This window comes from Cottoperca gobio, chromosome 17, assembly GCF_900634415.1.
Source record: "Cottoperca gobio chromosome 17, fCotGob3.1, whole genome shotgun sequence".
Taxonomy (NCBI): Eukaryota; Metazoa; Chordata; class Actinopteri; order Perciformes; family Bovichtidae; genus Cottoperca; species Cottoperca gobio.
This window is the reverse complement of record NC_041371.1, coordinates 5,340,825-5,362,002: the sequence shown is the minus strand read 5'-3', so window position 1 is coordinate 5,362,002 and position 21,178 is coordinate 5,340,825. Positions and strand designations below refer to the sequence as shown.

The window sequence follows — 21,178 nt, the reverse complement described above, 5'->3', positions numbered from 1 at the left end:
TGGTGCATTACTGCCACCTACTGGACTGGAGTGTGGAGCAGAAGATTGGTAGGAAAAAAATAATTAAATATTAAATTAATAAATACATTTTAAAATCCTCTATTATTCCTGTTGCTCTTAAGAAATTAATTGGAATATATACTTTCTTAGCAGATCCCCCAACGTAATACTGTGTTTTTCATCAAGTATTCCCGACATTAATTCCTTTCTTCGTCACAGCCTTTGCCGTTTATTCGTCTATTGGTGTTTGACATATTCCAGTAGAATACAGTATGTGCACAGTCCAGTAGGGTGTTTGCCTTTTCTATAGAGTTTTATTTAATCAAGTGTGTCCTATGCTCTTTGCTGTAACGATGTAAATTTCCCCGTTGTGGGACTAATAAAGGATTTCTGATTTATCCTTATATGACCATTTCTTCCCCTGGGCTCCTGCTACACCTACATGTTTCTGAATACTGTAAAGACGTCTTCATGCATCACTTAGGTCCCAGTATTCTTGACATGTTTTTTGTATATAGATAGTTTTAACCTCTGCTTTACTAAATGGTATTTGTATGTCAGTTATTTGACATTTTAGTGATGGTTTAGCTAATATTCCCATTTCCTTCCACCCCTACATAGAACCCAAAGGAAGGACAATTCTAAGCACCTAGAAAATAAAAACGTTCATACACAATATCCTGCCTGCATGAGGACTTTCCAGACAGAGCTTGGTTCCCTCACCGCACATGTATAGTCTATGTAGGTTTTCTTGTCCCAGGATGATCTGGTATTAATGAAAAATGTTTAGGCTGTGGTCTCATTTTGATTCTAACCACAAGTGTGCTGTTATACAAGCCTGTGTACAAGAGAAACTGTCAAACAGTGTTTTGAAAAGCAGCTATCATCTAAATTCGGTGAAACCACGTGCTATTCTGAATCATGTGTACTTTCCCAAACGCTGTGGTTGTGATCAGCAGACTGGTGGTCAACCGGTCATGTGAGACACATTTGTCCTCTGATCTTTGTTGGCACCATCTGCTCCAAACCCACAGCTGCAATGGCGAAATGAGGTCGTGATTCAATATCATAAAAAAGAAAAAAGAAAAGACAAACAAGGTCTCATTGTGCGGCCGGTACATTGGCTTGTGCAAACTACTGTTGCATGCCAATTGGGAACAGAATCAGTGATAGGGCACCCTGCTGCCTTTTGAAAACGCACCGGCATTACAAAGAGCATTTGTGTGCGGCGGTGAAACATTGGCATCGGTAAACGTTCCCTTTTCCCTCCGCTTGCATGAGACGGTCAGTGAGTACTGGAACACCTGTGGATCAGAATGGTATAATAACAACTTTGTTTCCCCAGGAAATGATGTGTTTCCTGACTCGAGCAAAACTGGACTAAGATTAGAGCAGGAGACGGGGCAACTGGGGAGAACAAACATTTACTATTCCACTCATTTTTTCCCTTTACACATCTTTTTAAGCAAATGGGAGAACATATATTTTAAGATCAGACACCTTTCTGTGACACAAAACAGTCCATGTCACCAAACTTTTCTTTATTTGGCATGAGACTGGGATTTGGCAGACCATAATTGTAAAAATACGTTATTCATATACACCTCTAGTAAAAAAAAACACTATTGAAAACATATCTAAAAATATACAGTGAAACATAACAGCAGAATAAAAACAAATTTTGCAGGGGTAGGAGGCGGGGGTGTAGGGGGTATTTTACAAGGTAACTGAGGAATGCTAACACATAACAGTCATAGTTTCCTCTGCCCTCAGTCCTCTGGTATGGCCCAGACATTTGGTACCAATATGTGCCCGCACTTCAGAAGAGACAGTTCATGCACTTCACAGCCTTGCTGCCGTAGTCCACGCACTCCGGTCCGATGCACTGGCAGCAGGCGTTGTGAAACCAGCGGTACTTGGATCCTCCCATTGACTCGCAGTATAGTTTGCACTGACGGATAGACACGCAGTCGTCAAAGTAGACCACTGTGCACATGTTTTCTGAAAGGAAAAGAGTAAAAAGGCAAAGAAAGAAAGAAAACAAAAACAAGATGTGAGTCACAAATCCAGTAAAACATGGTTTATAAAAAAAACTTTTTTAAAGTAATTACCTTTAGCCCTCAATGTTCCTACTTTTACTTCAGGGGGAAATTAATTTGCTACAAATAAGTATGACCATATGTGTTGGTTAGCTTAATGAGTTAACTGCTCGCCTCTGTGGGAACTATTATGAGCGTGTCTTTAGGAGGTAGACGGCCCAAACACCCACAAGTGAAAATAAAATAGAAATGGCAGCGGGACAACACTTTCAACCCAGTTACGATTCCCTGAACTGGAGGTCTTTTGGCAGTCCGGTCCCCCTGAAGTGATGAAAACCTGACCCAACCCGAACTGGTCTTAGTTCGAGACTTTGTAGTCGCTTCAGCTCCGGGCCGGGCTGGATTTTATTACCGCAGGTCTTAGTGAAATGAAAAATTTGACTGGACCTGACAGGACCAGAAAACTATGTAATACCAAAGTATGTTAGCAAAGCACATCTAGTGCAGGGGGGGGGGGGTCAAACATTATCAAACATCAAGTAACTAATAACTTTTGTTCTCAGAAGCACGGGATGGCTTCTCTCCAATAGCGCTGCAAGTAGCAATTATTGCTGTTTTATTGTTGAATAATCAGTTTATTATTAATAATCAGTTTATTTTTAACCAATAATCTAAAACTAAATGATATAAATACAGAAAAGCAGCAAATTCTTATCTTTGAGAAGCTGGAAGAAGCTATTTTTTTGCCTATTGTTTGAGAAATTACATAAATGCTTCATATTTTATAAGCTCATATATTCTATATATGTAGTAAAAGGTACAATACTTCGCTCAGAGTAGGAGGTATGAAGTAGCATAAAATGGTACCTCAGAAACTGTATTTACAGTACTTGAGTAAAAACATTCCACCGCAGGTAAAGTGTTTATTTTGGAGACATTTAAAACTTATTTTATTCTGAAAAGCTGAATCTCAAACTTCCTGTGAAGAGGGATTTTCAGTATATGGAGTAATATGGATTTTTGTGAGCTGTTACCTTGAGTGTCATAGCTGGCGTGGATGCTGTTGCCCGGCACGGAGACGTTCTGCTGCTGGCTGTCGAGCGACTCCAGGAAGGACACCATGTTCTCGTGATGGGAGAGCTCCTCGGCGACGGGGAAGGACACCACCATCATGTTGATCGGCGCTTCGCCTTCTGTGAGGGCGCGGAACAGCGAGGGGATCGGGCGGTGCAGCTCCTCCACGGTGCTCTTCGACGTGGCCGGAGTGTCGCTGTAGTTCTTGGGGTTACACATCCCTGACGTGAAGAGACGGATGAAGACGTTAACGGGAAGTCGTGTCACTTTTTCAGCCACGCTAAAGATCGCAGCTTTATTTGCACAGATTTTGGAGATACAGCATTCGTCTCGAAAACAATATGGAAACACAAAAGCAATGAGGAAAAGAATAATAAATAAAAAAGGAATAAAATAATTAATTAACAAATGGAGTAATTAAAATGCAAAAAAAACAACTAATAAAATATATAAATAAATGAATGGAAATGCTTCTAATTATTCTTTTAATTTTATTTAATTTTATTTATTCCTCTTTATATTTCAAAATGTTCTTTCTTATTCTTTTACAGATTATTATTTTCTATAGCCCTCTACCAGCTGTCACAATATCAGATTTGGGTAAATACTAAACACGTCTTTATTTTATTTTATATATTTACTTAAATAAAACCCAAACGTATCTGCACGTCTAGATAAAGATTAAAGGTTATATGTTTCTTTTTGTAATTTGGCTGAACTGAGCCTTTAAGCACATTGGACAGGTCTAACCGTTCAATTGTTTCACACATGATTTCAACTCACAAGGGCAGTTTTGTAAAACCACACAGCTGTCAAGAGTATCTTGTCTCAATTAAGATCCCTTTAACACTTCATTTAATTTCCAAATACAGTAGTAATCACTTGCCAAAGTCCCCACATCCTCAGATAGGATCTACCGAACCCTTCAAATGAGTCAAAGTGAATTACGGCTAATGGGTAAATCATTTAATGGGGAACGGAGTTTGACAGAGGAATTGGATTACTAACCAATGCTAAAAGCAGAGCCAGAACAGCTGTTTTAGATAAAGCGTACACATGGGTCCTCCCTCCTCCTCCCTTCCTCTAAAATACACACTGTCCTCTCCCACCGCTCCTCTACTGGGCAGCTCTAACCACTCGCAGATACACACTTCAAAGTATCCAGCGTTTGGCACAGATAACATGTTTAGAGTGGAAACTTACTTAAAGTGGTCATAAGGCTAGTGCTACAAGAAAAAAAACAGGAAGAACACGTATAAATGAGAAATATATTCAAGCTTAAAGCGACATGCTGTCCTCAGTGTGCTCCACCACCGTAACATCTGTGCAGCAGCAGCAGCGAGTTCAGCGCTCGGTGTCAGATCCTTGTGTTTGTGTTCCACTTGAAAGAGTTTTAATAAAGCCTCCTTGTCAGCACGTACAGTAATATCTGTCCGTCAAAGCCGATCTGAGAGCCCACTTGTTTGCAGGGGCGGGGCCAGAGGGGCGAAGCCAGAGGGGCAGCCAAGTGTGGCACAGTCCACCATCCCAATATTTCAATCACACGACTACAAAGAGAGAGAGAACAACTGCAGGGCAAACGAAGAGATGCAAAACGATTACATAGAAATGTAACAACCAGAAAGAGATACAAGGGTGGGGAAATAAGAAATGAGCACAAACACTCCAAACAGCAAAATGATTGAAGAGAGATGCAAGATGAACACAAACAGGGAAGATGCAGAACGGCCTTAAAAACACGAATTCCGACCACAAAGCGAGACCAAATGAGATGCTGCGCAAGACACTAAACATGCTAAATGACTGATTTAAAACAGCCAGGAGGAGTACAAAGAGAGGCAACATACAAAGTGACTAAAAAGAGATGCAAAACAACCACAAGGAGATCAAAAACTTGCAAAATGAAATGTAAAAATGACTAAAAGAGATGCAAAACAACCACAAAAAGATGAAGAATGACCACAAAGAGACACAAAGAAAGACACAAAACATGCTAAATGACTACAGAGATGTAGAACAAACAGAAAGACGCGAAAGCGACCAGAAAGTTACTCAAAATCGACCACAAAGAGATCAAAAACTTGCAAAATGAGATGTAAAAATGACTAAAGGAGGCAAAACCACCACAAAGACACACAACAACCCGGTCTGCCTGACTGCTTGAGTGGGACTTTTACACGTCTGTGTCCAAGAACCAAGTCTTAAAATGTTCTTTTTGTCTTCACACACACTTTTACTCATTTTACCAATGTGCCCCCATCCTTTGAATCCGTGCCCCATTCGCGAGGTTCTGACTCCGCCCCTGCTGGTTTGAAGAGAGGAGTTAATAAGCCGCATGTTTTTTTTTTGTTTCACAAATCCGGTTGTTTTGGCTCTGGCTGGAGTTTACACCCCCACCGCACCTCGCTGGGAGGACTGAAAGTCAAAGTTCATGCGCGCGGGTCGACCTCCTCGTCCCGTCTCTCTTCCGGCTTCTTCGCGCTTTGATCTTCTGGGATGACCTCGAGACTTCCTCTCCATGCGAAGGTGCTACTTAGTAGTGACAATACTCCTTTAATTTCCTACGCTCTCATAAACAGCGAGTCCTCCTCGGCTCTGCTTTGCGTTAACCTCCACGTCGTCACTTCTCAGAGGCACCTTCGATATCTGGCTCCACTCGCCTCACACTCGCCTCGTATCAGAGCAGCAACACTCAGACAAACTGCTTCCTTTTTAAACTGTCAAGTGCATTACAGCCACGGTCTCACTTCACCGGGAGAGAGTGCTCTGCGGCGGGGCGATGCAGAGATTAACAAGACTGAAGTGTCACATGTATGGAAGGAGATTAGTGCCAGAGTCACCTTAAACATGTTGCAATCACAGTGATCAAATATTGTACCATCAGATATTATGATGTAACGACAGCCTCCTCCAGTCTCTGCTTTCTGAACAACAGATGTTTTGGACACAAATGATAAAATGAGGGGGGGGGTTACTATTCATTTTTATATAAATCTATATGCACAATAAAATCGAATGTAACTGAATCTAATTTTAGGATATTAAATGGATGATAATAAAGATAATATGTCAAAGTTATGAACTGTTGAAAAATGATGGTGTCAATTAAATTAATTAAAATAAAATATTGGAATAGAAAACTTTAAGCATTAATAGTGTCCTAACATTTAAATAAATTGTATAAAATGTTCTTTTCTGGATCCAATTTATAATTTATTTGTGTGGCAGCTACGAGTCGATCTGGTGGACACGAGCAGCAGTAGCTCCAGATGTCCCACATGTAGGATGAACTGAGGAAACTAAATCTGAAGTCGGAGTTACGCGCACTAAATTAAAATCAAATTCAATTTCACTCCCGTGGTTTCACTTTAAACTGTTCCTCAGATTTAAAAAAACTAATTCACATTCATACAACTCAAATGCAAATGTTAGCTGGCACTAATCTCTTCTGCAGATGTTCAACAGTCATCCCGGAGCGTGGGCTACAAAGTCCAAAATGATATGCTGACTTAACTTCGCTGTCAGCTTTAAAATATGTTGCTAATAAATGGAGGCGCTGCACTCACCCACGCAGTCGCAGCACTCTTCCCAAAGGTTCCCCAGACACAGCATGCACTCTTTACAGCACGAACAGTTCCCATCGGACGGACGACACTGGCACAGCTCCTGCAAGACACACACACACACACACACACACACATTAAAGACATGCATGCAACATATAAAACAGAACCAAAGCTCCACAACAAAGTGTTGTGGATATTTCCGTCTGCTGGCCTGATAATTAGACTGAAATGTCGTTTTGTTTGCTTATAAAAACAGATATTTTGGCAGAAACGTGGAGCAGAGCTTCAACGATAAAAGATTAATAGATTAGTTGTCAACTATTAAATGAATCAACACCTACTTGGATAAATCAGGAGGGTTTTTTCTGATTTGAGCTTCCAACATGTGAAAATGTTCCGTTTTTCTTTTACTCCTTTATGACTAAACTGGATATCATTGCTGTCGAGGACAAAACAAGACATTTGAGGACGTCATCTTGAGTTCTGGGAAACATTGATCGACATTTTCTGACATTTTGAAGACCCTCAGATCCCACTGCCGTACGTCAAGGAAATCTTTCAAATCAGTTCAAAATCATGTTAACAAGCATAATTCTGTATTTCAAAATGCTTCATTAATGCAACTTTAGTCAAATGCAGTCGGTGCAGCAGCCTCAGTGTGGACATGTTGCTGAACCAACCGGAGACGCACAGCACCGACACAGACAGGCAGGCGTCCTGTACAGTAACTGTTACTGCAGACGGCATGCGTGGTATCTATCGAACTATGCAACACCGTCGTAACCGAGAGAAAAAATAAACCTGTATTTCCATTCATGAACAGAGCAGGTTCGGACACGTTCACAGTTTTCAAATTATTTTCCTGAATGGTTTTTCCACTGCAGCTGAGACGCAGTGTACTTAAACTTTACACTCTTTAGAGGGAAATACAGAACTTTGAAATGAGAAAAGACGAACAAACAATATAAATAACAGAAGAAGCAAAGGGCTTCTCACACTACACTGACAGCTGTCTCTCTGTGTGTTTGCATGTGTGTGTGTGTGTATCTGAGTTTCGATTATCTCGCCAACCCTCGGTCCGATCTACTTCACGCTTGCCGTGTGTGTTGCCGAGGACCCGAGGGAGAGCAGTGCCGCACGTGAAGTTATTTGGATGAGCGGTTCTGTAGAAATCTGCGGAAAAACCAGTCGGACTTTGGTTAGCGCCTGCGCGGAGCCGTAAAAGTGCAAATTGACGCGCATCAAAAGCCACACAACAGCGCGGCCCCGTCCTCTAATGGCCGCTGTGGGACATCTCTGCAGGTTTCCTTTTACAAAATGAAGCGCCTGTCCGTTACCGGAGACAGAAATGAGGATGTGTGCGTCGCCCTCTAAATGAAGACGTCTCTTTGTGCGTCTGAAGTTGCTACCGTAAACGCTTCCAAACCCAAGAAGCAGCGGCACAACGAGCGCATCCCGAACGGGCACTGCACAGTTTGTTTTCGAAACATAAATCCATTATATTGTAGTATCACACACATAAGTAATATGAAGCTAAACAATCTGAATAAACAACGTAACAGACTAAACCGGATTTAAAAAGCTGAGTAGGATTTAAACTTGTTCTCTCCAATACCTCAAGTTCAAGCTTCAAGCGTACAGCTCAGACATATTTAGTACAACATGTTGCACGTCAGATGATGAATGATAGATCTGCTTCATTGGCTTCATCTTTGTTAATATGCTTCATACACACGCTCGTCAACACAGCGGGGGGGGAGGGGGGGGGGGGGAGCTGCGAAGCAAACCTTTAATGTTTGCTTCTTCTAGAAGGAAGGAAATATATAAAGTTTTGTCTGCAAACATCCAAAAAACACACAACCTCTGCTGCTCCCATAACTCTTCTCCAAAACACTTAAATAGCTTCATTCCTCAACTTCAGTTCGTCTCGGGGGACGTGAAGGGAACAAAACGTGAAGGTGGGGTTGAAAAGTGGGTGAGTTCCTCTTTCTCTCCCCCCCCCCCCTGCCCCGTTCTCTCCTGACACAGAACAGGGAGCACATTCCTCCAAGTCAAGGTCACCGCGATGAGGGGGGTGGAGGGGGGAGAAACAGAGGGAGGAAGGGGGGGAGGGAGAAGAAAACACCTGGAGAACAGAACATGGCTGCTCCCCCCAAACAACACACTTTCCTCCCCTCCTTCCCTCCCTTGTTTTTTTTTTTTCAGCCTCTCCTCCCTCCCTCTGTTCCCTCTCTGCGTCTCTTCCCTTTTGCTTTCTTCTCTATTATTTTTTCTCCTCCTTTATATCTTCGCAGAAGCCATCTCCTACACAAAGACAGTCCTGGCAGTGATGAAAGACTCTCCAATGACTCACCAAGTGAGGGATTGCAAAACCACACACAGTTCACTTAATCACCAGCCTCTCAATCCCCAAACCTCTGATCAAGATCTGATCCCATGAGTAATTGTGACTCTCACAAGGTGGAATTATAAAAAACTAAACAGCTGCCCAGGGGAAAACATGCATCTCATATTTCACAACTCAGAACACTTTTAAACAACCATTTCATGGCTATAAAAGAGGCTTTAACAGACTGAGCTGGAGCCAGGGGGTGGTTAGCTTAGCTTAGCGTAGCTTAGCATAAAGACATGAAACGGCTAGCCCTTCTAAAGTTTAAAATATCTACATACAAGCACTATATCCCTCTAAATGAATAGTTCAACATTTGATTTAACTATAAAATGAGAATATCGACACCTCTCATGTCCGTTAAGTATGAAGCTGGAGCCGGGAGGTGATTAGCTTAGCTTAGCTTAGCATAAAGACTGGATGCGGGGGGGAACTGCTAGCCTAGCTTTACAAACCAGATCTTCTAAAACAAGCTAGTTAACATCTAGAACGTCACCAGAAGTAGGAGGCGTTGAACTTAACTTAGCATAACATTTTAAGCAGGCAGAAACGGCTTCTTGTCAAATGTTATAAGATTTGTCGACCAACACCTCTAAAGTTCACTAAATAAAGATGCTACAGCTACAGCTTGTGTAATCAACATACTTAGTTGCCAATAGGCCTACTCTGAATTGTTGTTCCTGGCTTGTAGCACCAAATAAATCTTTTCACACAAAGCTGATAATTAGAGAGCGTTACGCTAAACTTTTAAAGAGTCATGAATTTAAATAGCACACGAAGAAAACTACAACAACTGCAATAGAAGCACAAAGACAGCCAAATCTCTGAGTCACACAACGTTCACCCGGAGATGGTGACATGCAGATCGTTTTACAGGCCCATGGTTTTGTAATACGTCATTTATCAAGCAAAGAATTCTCCGATTGCAGCTTCAGAAAAGTGAAGAGTTGCTGCTTTTCTTTGTCTCATATGATGGTAAATTTAATCTCTTTTTGGACAAAAGAAGCAATTAGAAGACTCGTGACGGGCATTTTCACAGAATAAACAACCCCAAGGACAGAAACTTCCTCTCTGAACTGGAGGAGGTTTTCTCGACGACTTTAAGAGCTCCCATTAGGCTTCCCTCAAGAGGAAACTTGCTGTAATCAGTGAAAACTCAGCTGCATGGAGACAAAAGGACTCTGGAGAGAAAGTGAACATGTGCTGCCTCGTCCTGTCGAGCGGCCGCTGCTGTGTGTTAACTTTAAAATGTGCTGCCCCACCCTGCTGCACAGTCGGCTGGTGAACCTCTGCACCAAACTGTAAATTTCCCTCCGCCGACCCCCCCCCCACCACACACACCCCAACACACACCTCCTCCTGACCTTAGCCTCCCCTCCCTCCTCTTATGTTCTCCCACCCTGAGGGGTTTTGGGGAATTCAGACAAATGACTTGAGATGGCAGCAGAGCGTAAAAGCGAGCGTCGGACAGCAGATCCCACTAATCACAAGCAACATGGAGCTTCTACAGAGGGGCTCGAGGCAGGAAGAGTTTCTCCCTCACGACACACGCACCATCGCTCTCGCCTCTGACAGCTAGCGAGTTCGAGTCGGCGGGGTCCCGAAAGCTACAGAGTAACAATGATTCATCGGGCGAAAATAAGCCACCTGGAAGCAAAGAAGAAGAAGAACAAGCAGCGACCACAAATGTTCTCGCAGGAGGTTCGAGTTGGACGGAAGGAGGAACAGAAGTTTGGAGCAATAAGTAGAAAATGCTGGAAAACAATGTAATCTGTAAGTCTGGAAAATGAAGTCTTGACTTTTTATTACAAATTACAAGTTAGAAGTAATTTATTAATTTATCATTTCTGGTCCGGCTTTTAAAATGTGACAATTTGCAGATTTCCTCCGTTTTGAATGATTCTTTATATTAAAAACAAGCTATAAGAGGACTTTGGGCGATTCAATCATTTCTATTTTAGTGAACTAAAACATTTTAATGGACGGATAATATGAATAGTTGCAGGCCTACTCGTCTGCACGTCGTCTTTCAGCGACAGGTGCAACGCAGAGCCGGGCGCGCTACATGTAGTAAAGTCACATTTAACTTTTTAAACTTAAGACTCAAGTTGCCGAAAGTAAAAAGCGAGAGATTCTTTAATTCCTCTGTAACGGGCGCTGCGGTGTTTCCGTAGAGCGACTACATTTTTGCCTTTTTGGTTTTGTAATTGATGGGTGCAAGCTTTTTTTTTTTTTAAAGTTGTGTTTAACTGTATATATTTAAAGTATTTATGTACTGCGCGTCTTGTTGTGTCGTTAATAGCTGCCGCGAGGAGAGTTTCCCTTGAAGCGATGCACAACTTAGTGAAGGTTGACGGATACATTACCAACGGCTGAGGGCCCCGGACCCCTGAGGGCCCCGGAGTCAAGGTCATTTAATAATTGCACATTTGTTAAGGAGCCACTAAAGTAAGGCGAGCAGTATTTACTTACTCTGTGGCCCTGTGTTGAAGATTACATGTTCCTTATAACGTGGTGTTCAGCAGGGTTTCTAAGGATCCTTAGAGGGCGCTCAATTCATTCATCTAAAAATGTAAATCTTTCAAAAAAATGTAAATGCTAAAACAATCCTTTTTTTCCAACATTGCAACTTTAAAGACTTTCAACAAATGCTTTATCCTAAAGAAAATATATTATAATAAAAATCAACCTAACGTTTCAGCTCTAATTGAAACGTGTCATATCTTCCACCTCCATGCCGACTCTTTTCCACATTTCCTTTCAAAACAAAAGCCTTTATTTGCGTAGAAAGCTCAACTTCCTGTGGAAGGAATCCGGTTTACCTCGACTACCTACAGAAAATAAATAATAGCTGTAGTTCAGCCTCACAGTGACTGAGGTCAAACAGGTGAAGCAGGTTAAATACAGTACTTTAAAAAGATGTTAATGGGAGAGGCAGGGCCACTAAACACACAGCAGGTCAAACACAAACACACACCCACACACACACACACACACACAGAGGACAAGCAGCAGCTCACATTTGACTTGACAAGAGGTGGAAAGACGGGCCGACACTTCTCTTCATATTCCCCCCCCCCCCCCCTTAAAAATAACAAAAACGCATGACAGAGTTTGTGTTCAGTAGCGGGGTACCACCCTCTGCCCCTCACCCACTGGGCTTCAGGCGTGAGGGGAAAAAGTGACACGAAGGAAGTGATGCTAGAAAGTCAACAGAGGAGTTGGTGTGAGAATAATAAATCAACGTATTCTCTGGAACTGACCTGCAGGTGTGCCATGAAGCATCTGCTCCTCTGCCGCTCGCTCAGGGAAAAACCCCTTCCCTCCAGACTTTACTCGGTTTATCGAAGGAATGCATTTTTGAATTCTTCACAACAGATTCCATCTTTGTTCTCCGATCCAGATCGGACACGGACACACTTTGGGTTTGTGTTTTTATGTGAAGCGTTTGCAACAAAATTGTCCGAGTTGCTTTAAGACGCAACGACAGCCGGGGAATATAATTCTTCTGTAGTTTTTAAGTCCGTGCTGCCGGTTTAATGCTAATTTAAAACAGGATTAAAACAAGGGTTTGACCGCTCTTAACTTGAAATCGACTCCGGCTGCAGAAGACATTAAATGTGTGCTCTCGTCAGAGAGAAACAACAAACTCTGTTTACACAAAAACAGCTGCAACACTGTAGGATGAAAAGCTTGAACTTGGCTGCACTCGCGTAGAAAAGATTCCGACTTTAATCTACAGAAATGATCAGCAGCACAGATGAGATTATCGCTCTGCAAACACGAAGCTTGTTAGTGAGCAGTGATGTAGAGAATTAAACATTCACAGAGAACACAAGACCGCGTGCATGTTTGGATCTTGATGCAAACCACATTTTCATGTCGTTTAATAGCCGTTTAACACCAACAAACAGAACTCCCTTCATTATGTTCTGAGTTTAAAGTACAACAAATGACCTCTGCTAGTAAAGTGGCTTACGTTTGGCTTGATTGTGACTCTGAAAGTGAAGCCAGGAGGGGAAAGAGGAGTCATTCCTGCTACAAATGTAGTAAAATCCAACATTTGGGAAGAAAAAGTGTGTTAATGGAGTGTGAAGAATGTCCTCGTCCTTTACCTGGATGAGACACTTGCTGACGTCGCTTGCGCAGAGCGCTTTGTTGCAGCCGGAGGTCAAAGACAGTCCTGATAGGAGGAAGAGGAGAGTGGCGGCGGCGGGGAGGATCAGCTGACCAGGCCTCATCCTGACGGCTCACCAGCACGGCACTGGAAACACCTACATCAACACGAGACACAGGACAGGACCTCAGAGACCAGCACAAATAAACAAAACTTCATCACTGACATTCCACAGGAGGAAAAAGTGAAGCGTTGCAGTTGGTGCAGAAAAGATAAGGAGGACAAAAAAGGTGGTGCATGATGGAAACGCTCAAACTGAGCTGGAGACACAGAACTCAATGCAAGAAATGACAAAACAAGACATTTAAACACCTCACCATGGACTTTGAGAAACTGGGATGGACGTTTCACTATTTTAAAAGACCAAACGATGAATCCGGAGAATAATTGGCAGATTAATTCATAATGAAAATCATCATTAGTTGCAGCTCGAACTGTAAAATTCTGGAGAATGTGAGTAGATTTTTTTTAGACTAAAACAATTATGAGTGTTTGTTTTTAACCTGTATTCTCTTTATGTGTGTACTTATGCAGCAGTAAAGGATTTTTTTTTGCATCAACACTTTGATATCTGAAATCTAAATGTTAGTGCTAAAGAGCAACAGAGTGCAGCAACAACCGATGTAAATGTATTTCAAAATAAAGTCAAACTCGCAGCTTTGTGATCCAGAAGAAGTATAAAACTTTGACATGTAAACATCACATTTCTAAAAAGGCCTGCGTCACATTTCATTCAAAGCCAGAACTCACTCACACTGTTACTGAGGGATAACAACACACACATCTGGCAACATCAGCTCCCTTCACCTACTTTTCCCGAAGTATAGCGCGTGAACACGCTGTCCGCTTTTCTACACTTCACCACTTCGCTGCACGTTGTTCCACTTCAGCAGAAAACATGTGAGGAACATTAGCTCCCTCACTCATGAACGCGTTTCTTCACCTCTTTTTTTTTTTTTTTTTTTTTGGGGATCATCGCTAACACCAAAACTTTGTTTGACTCGCGCGCAGCCGCAAGAGAAGCGAGTGCAGCAAACAGCGAAATAATAAAGAGAGGAGTTTTAAACTTACCTCAGCGTTGTTAACAAGTCCGAGACTTTTCTTTTTAAGAGGGAGAGTGGCTGTTTTCTCTTTGAACTTCTCCAGGATGGTGTTCTGCCGCCGCTCAAGTGTCCACTGTGTCCAGAGGGCGTCAGTCTCTCCGCAGCAGAAAGCGACAGGCAGTCGGGCGCCTTAAAGGCACACACTCCATTTTCTTTCCAACGTCTGTGGAGGAAAACACCGGGCCTCAGGTCACACACACACACACACACCGGAGTGTCTTCAGGGTGACGGACACGTATGATCCGCCTCACCGCACCATGAACACCAAGAGACAAAATGTACATCTGTGCCAAGCTGTGCGTAAAAGTCTTGTGCGTAAAATCTTCTCCTTTTAGCCCAAACTCGGGTCATTTCTCGCCGCTCAGGTGGGCTCTGTTTTAACTCCTTTTTTTAACACAAGAAATCCTTTTCCGAGCTACCCCCCCACTCCATTAAACAGCCCTTTGTCTGCAGCCTTATCAGCGGCCTTGTGAGTGCGCTCATTAGGTGAGAAAGGGCGATTCGGAAGCTGTGAAACTGCAGACTTCCCGCTGAGAAGCCGCCCCCCCAACCCTCGAGCTCATTTGTGGAAACGAGAGTCTGCCATCAGAGAGAGAGAGAGAGAGAGGCTCTGATGGGCCATTTCACTCCACATGTGTTTACACGTGTTTCCCTAAGACTTCATCAAACACCACAACAGGCCGCACTTCCAACCTGCAGGGGAGGAACAGAGACACCTCCAATGACAGAAGAGACGGGGCAAGGGTGGGGGGGAGAGAGAGAGAGAGAGAGAGAGGGAGGAGAGGAGGGGAGAGAGAGAGGGAGGAGAGAGAGGAGGCGAAAAGAGAGAGAGAGAGAGAGAGAGAGAAGAGAGAGAGAAAGAGGAGAGAGAGAGAGAGAAGATAGAGGAAAGGGAGAGAGGAGAAGAGAGAAGAGAGAGGAGAGAGAGGAGAGAAAAGAGAGAGAGAAAGAGGAGAGAGAAAAGAGATATAGAAAAGAGAGAGGAGAGAGAGAGAGAGAGAGAGAGGAAAGAGAGGGGATAGAGAGGAGAGAGAGAGAGAGAGAGAGAAGAGAGAGAGAGAGAGAGATGAGAGTAAGAGGGAGAGATGAGAGATGAGAGTAAGAGAGAGAGAGAGAGATAGAGAGGAGAGAGAGAAAAGAGAGATATATCTCTCTGTATATAATATATATATAGAATATCTATTCTCTTATACCTAACTCTCTACTATATATCTATCTCTCTTAAAATATATCTCTTATATATTAAAAATATATATATATAAATAATGCTGTGGTCTTACTGCATTAGTTTTATATTCATATATATATTATATTTATATATATATTTATCTATATAATTTATCTCTATATTTCTATCTTATATTTTCTATATAATATATATCTATATATTCTCTATATATATAAATATATATATTATAAATATATCTACTAAATAGATATATAATATATAATATAAACTAAATCATAATACCACAGCAGTGCAATAACATCCAACCTTCACCAGGTTTATAATGCGTAGGTGTTTTCTTTATTTCATTGGTCATTTTGTAAGTGTTATAAAACCCTGCAAAGTTTTCATATGATGATACGAGTGCCCGACAATAACAAGTACAGACTGCTTCACTAGTAAGATATTTAGTGGCAATACAATACTGTATAAAAGTTTGTCTTTTTACACATTACTGATGCGATCATGTGGAAGCTGCATTTTAATGCTCACTGGATGAGGCCGCAGTTACTCTCATGTTTCAACCTCAGTTTGTTCAGTCTGGATGGTCAGTGTTGTGCACAGCGACATCTACTGGCCGAAGATAGAACTGCAGCAATACGACCATTATTTATAGAGATGCAACCTGATTGTTTAAATGTACTGATTTATGGATTGTAAAATGCTCATTGCCATTTCTCACAGTCTTGAACTTACTTGCGTCATATCAATGCTAAAAATATATTCAAATGGAAAAGAAAAAAGCTGCAAACCCTGACATTTAAGAAGCTGAAACCAGTAAATGGCATTTTCGCTTGACAACCACTTAGACACTAATTGATTGATCAATTAATTAATGAATGAGTTAATTCAGCTGTGCAGCGTTAAGATTAATGACACCAAATCCAACACTTAATTTCACAACAAATAAAATTTATTCAATTATATATTACAAATATGTACAAGTCATGTAACAAGTAAATATTAAAATAGACATTTTTTAGAACTATTGTTCAAAAAGGCATTATGTTGAAAAAATAGGATTTGTTGTGATCTCACATTGAAACTGTAAAAGTATGTGTTTTTTTTTCCCTTGGAAGCCACAACAGACTTTAAATGTGCGCGAGACACAATGGACAACACACGGGGAGTGAGGCCGCAAAAAGGGACATAACACAATGGCGCAAAAAAAAAAAGAAGAGCTGGAACACTTCAGTAAACTTCACAATTAAGTCCACAGTACAGCTTTTTAGGAAAAAAGTACAAACAACGCAACGCATGCACAGCATTTAATTGCCAAAGTCAAGAAACACCAGCTGTGGCGTGGAACTCCAGATGAGGAAGGAAGAAAACAGTAAAAACAAAAAACACAACAAAAAGCCAACACGTGCTTAAGATTTTAAGCTAACAACAACGAGAACATCACGGACGAAGAAGAGGACACTTGATATAAAAACCAACTTTGGTCCAGTAAAACATGAGACGGAACAAGTTTACAATGAAAATATCTATTATTTTTTGTTTTTACAAGTTTAAAACAATAATTACATGGCTATTTACAAATGCACAATTTCTTATGTATAAAATAAGTTAAAAAATTAAGAGCACAGTCTGTACACAATGTATGAACACTCACTTTGAAAACAATTGAACTCTTTCAGTTGTGTGACCCTGCTGGATGAGGAGCAGGAGCAGGTGGTTGTCGTCCACACTTTGCTTCTCTCTGCAGCTCCCCGGCCCGCCCCGGCCCGCCCCGACGTTTGGTCTCTGCTCCCCGGGCTTCCCCTGGCCTCGACCTCCTTTTCCTGCACGACGAACAGTCAGTCCTCGTTCCCCGTCCTCGTGGTGGGCGTGCCGGTTTGGACTGTAAGAGCGCTGGAGTAAAAACTGTGTCTTTTCTAAATGCTCTTTTGTTTTACCGCCACATTCTAAGTGCTTCACATTTTTCTTTCCTTTTCCTCGAATGTGCGCGCTGCCTCTCGTGATATGGCCGCCACTGTGGCAAAGCACGTCTGTACTACAGCTCATATCGGGGTGAGGTCAAAGTCGTCGTTGACCTCCACGAGCGGGATGTAGAACTCGGGGATCTCGAAGATGCTTGTGGACTTGTAGGTGGCGAGGTCCAGCTCCTGCAGCTTGAGCTGCCACTCCAGACGCTGCACGGCGTTCAGGGCCGCGGCCTCGTGCTGCTGCCTCATCAGAAGACACGTCTGTGGAGGGAAAACCTACGTTAACATCTTATCCAACCAGACGTTCTTATTTAGCTCGACAATGTCTATTTCCAAGGTAGATTTGGTCAAGAAAAGATGTTACTCCTGAAATAAAAGTAACATCTTTACGAAAAAGCAAAAATAAAATTGCAACATTTCATGGATAACTTTGCAGTGCTGCAAAAAAAAGACAATAAATGTGGTATTCGTTGGTTTGCATGAGATCATTCCTTACTTTGTACGACAAGTGCACCTTGTTGTTGAATGCAGAGTTTAAGTAAAATTCAAGCACTTTTCAGGCACTTTCAAGGTACCTAAACCAAAAACCTGCAGACTCTTAAAGCCTTTATCGTCACATCTAAAGTGCTACTAGAAATGCAATTGCGAAAAAATAAAAGTTTACAGAATTCCCTTTATACCCGCAGCCATCAAAGCATCACTTTGTTTATTTGACCCGCTGCTCATATGAACTTTTATTGTACGATTTGATCATGATTATTTAATGCTCCGTTACACTCCCGGACGACAACACATAAATATGACGACAGGTTTGCTTCATTTCAAATATAAATGTTTTTTGGTTTACGTGTGAGATTATGTTAAACAACAACAACCTGTAAACGGAGAAGGGCTGTGAAAACAAAGCAGCGATCTCACCTTCAGTTTGTCAAACTTGTCATCAACATCTTGTAACCAGGACATGAACTGCCTGGCGTTGAATCGGTCTCTCACTGATGTTTTGCCATCATCGTTCTGTGAATCAAACACACGACAACGTATCAAACAAACGGCGTTTCTACACTTTACCATTAGGAACAAACTGAAAACAAGACATGTGACGGATGAAGAACCTCACAGGTAAGGAGAAGCAACATACTTGGGTGTCTTGAGGCATGTTGTACACTTCAGCGTCCAATAAAACTGTACAGGCACTGAAAGGCAGAGTCTGATTGGCGAGTGTTCTTGCTGCCCGGTAATGGACTCTTAAGACTTCCTGTTCATTTGAAACAATCAGTTTTTCCTAAAAAAGGGAAGAAAATTACTCAAATTAAATAAAATCTGACATTAAAGCATCTGTAGCAGGTATCTTTAATGCTCCTTGTTTAAGACAAGAGGGCGTAATAACGAAACAAACGGCTTTAAAATGTCACAGAAAGGAATTTATTTAAACTATTTTTTCCATTTCAGCTGCTACAAGTGGCACTAAAAATGTCTGGAGGTACTCAACCCAACCAAAACAAAACCCTCCAGAAGTTAAAGTGCGTACCCTTTCAATGCTGTGCTGTAGTCGTAGTTTCATACGGATCACCTCTTGTTGTTTGAACATCTCTTTCAGCTGCTCCGGTAACGATGGAGGTGGAGTTATCTGTTCAAACGCACAACAATGGAGAGGAAGTTTAAAACATTGGTCAACGCTGCAGTGAGAAGTCTGATGACTCAGCAAAGCAGGCGTCAGTCAGAAGAATGTATTCATCTTGTCCGTGTATATTTATTTCCTTTGAGTATTTACATGACGCTATATAAAACAGCAACTTCAACAACATTGCACGTTGATACAGTCAGTCAGTGTTCAATGACGTCTGTGCCGTCCCGTCATTGTCTTGTCTTAGTCATGGGGGGGGGGGGGAGGTTGACGACGAACATCTTTAGTCATAGCTTGGAGTACAGGGCCTCAACAATAAAGAGTGGTTTCATAACATTAGAATTGATGGAATTAGAAAAGGCCAATTGATGTCGTTACACCATGCAACTAAAGAGTCTGACGTGAACTCACTGTTGGTATGCAGATCTTGCTGAGTGGGTTCCCATCTAAGAGGTAGGATCCATTGAAGGTCACATATTCATCATAATACTGTGGTGGCTGGGGGATGACGCTGCACAACACCTTGCGCTTCTCCTCAATCTTCCTCCGGATGTGCAGGAACTCGTAGTAAGGGTTGGCCCTCTCTGTCTGGTAGGGCTGAATCTCCTCCAGCTTCACAGAGTCCACAATCGCAGCTAGAGACTGCTGGCCTCTCTCCTTATCCTGCTGCGTCGCGGAGCACGGCTGGGAGCACGACGCTTTAGGCATCTTTCTCTTGCGTGGATGGGGAACATGGATGTCCACTTCCTCGTCTGCAGAGCGAAGCTTGAATCTAGCCCCCGAGGAATCAGAGTCCCGGTCTCCAGATTGTGGAGAGGAGCTCCCTGAGGCGCTGCAGGTGCTGCTACTGCTGCTGCAGGTGCTGCTGCTGCTGTCAGTCTGAGCTGCAGATGGGACGATGCTTTGACTCCGCTCTTCTCCAGCTGAAGACGACTCTGGCTTCTCATCAGAAGGCGTCAACTCCATCGGCTCCGAGCTGGCCTCTGCTGTAGATTCAAATGAGCCTTCTGTTGCTGCACCGCCCTCGACTGACAAACTCTCTGTTGCAACAAAAACAGCAGCACTACTGTTGCTGTCTGAGCTCTGTGGGACGTCAGTCATCTCTTCAGCCTTGTGCTCAGGGCTCGCACTATAGCACGATGCTGGAGGTGTACTGTCCTTTCTCTCCATCAGGGCATCGAAACACGAACCTGCAGCGTCACTGGTGGGTTTTGAGTCCATGCAGTCTTGATAATTTACATCCATATCCTCCTCTTGAGAACATTTGGACTCATTGCTTGTTAGGCTAAAGCTTGGCAAGGACTCCCCTGCCGAGGAGCTGGGAATGTGCGAACTTGTGGAGGGTACAGGACTTCCTCTACAGTCCATTCTGAAGCTCTCCGGCTCCATACTCTCTTCTTCTTCTTCTTCTGCTCCATCGGCACTCTCAAGAGGATCGTCTTTAACGTCAACAACATGTGTGGTACCTGATTCTGTCTGCGGTACACTCTCTGCACAAGAAACAGTGGCGTCCTGCTGGAGGGTTTTGGTGTTTATGAGCTCTGACGTCTCAGCAGACAAACAAGCCGTAGGTGTCGACGGTCGATCTGAATCCATGTTACTACTCTCTGCCAGGGAATTCTCCATCGGACAGTGGACGTCCGTCACAACAACAACAGGAGGAGGAGGAGGAGGATCGGCGGAGGGAAGAGTTTTTTCTTTTTCTGTTGACCCCGTTTGAGAGCTACTACACTCTGGAAGAGTCAGGCTTTTACTTGGAGGATCTTTGTTTGAGATTTGTGGTGTTAAACCAACAGGAGTGCTCCCTTCTCTCTCTGTGGCTGGATCAGCAACTGCATTCATACATTGCTGTTGACTGACGAGGCTCTCCTCCGTTTCTGCCGACGTCTCTCTTGTTCCCGGCTCCTCAGAAGTCTGGATGGGTTTTGGCAGATGTTCAGCAGCTTTACCTTCAGTCGATGAGTTGGCATCCTCGTCCAGAATAGCCCTGAGGTACGGGGATTCATGTCTGCTGGGCAGCAGCGTCCGGTTGCTTTGCGGGACATCAGG

General features: G+C 42.7%; 2 protein-coding genes across 3 annotated transcripts in view; both read right to left on the bottom strand.

Annotated features, from left to right (window-relative positions):
• Nucleotides 1-1,405: 1,405 nt before the first annotated feature.
• twsg1a (twisted gastrulation BMP signaling modulator 1a) lies at nucleotides 1,406-14,908 on the bottom strand. 2 transcript variants are annotated; one of them, XM_029454219.1, is made up of 5 exons: nucleotides 14,317-14,908; nucleotides 13,184-13,342; nucleotides 6,680-6,779; nucleotides 3,074-3,334; nucleotides 1,406-2,001 (listed from the first exon to the last, which is right to left on the bottom strand). In XM_029454219.1, exons 2-5 carry the CDS (start codon nucleotides 13,307-13,309, stop codon nucleotides 1,820-1,822), a joined length of 669 nt encoding a protein of 222 aa, XP_029310079.1. In that variant the 5' UTR covers nucleotides 13,310-13,342; nucleotides 14,317-14,908; the 3' UTR covers nucleotides 1,406-1,819. The 2 variants fall into 2 exon arrangements, with proteins under 2 accessions (XP_029310079.1, XP_029310080.1); XM_029454220.1 differs by lacking the exon at nucleotides 14,317-14,908 and adding an exon at nucleotides 14,057-14,204.
• A 1,560-nt stretch (nucleotides 14,909-16,468) lies between these two features.
• ankrd12 (ankyrin repeat domain 12) overlaps nucleotides 16,469-21,178 on the bottom strand; it is a 30,639-nt gene continuing 25,929 nt past the window's right edge. Inside the window, 5 exon segments of the mRNA XM_029452985.1 lie at nucleotides 16,469-17,766; nucleotides 18,424-18,519; nucleotides 18,644-18,787; nucleotides 19,034-19,132; nucleotides 19,541-21,178. Of these exon segments, the coding sequence (XP_029308845.1) occupies nucleotides 17,581-17,766; nucleotides 18,424-18,519; nucleotides 18,644-18,787; nucleotides 19,034-19,132; nucleotides 19,541-21,178 (2,163 nt within the window). The 3' untranslated portion in view covers nucleotides 16,469-17,580.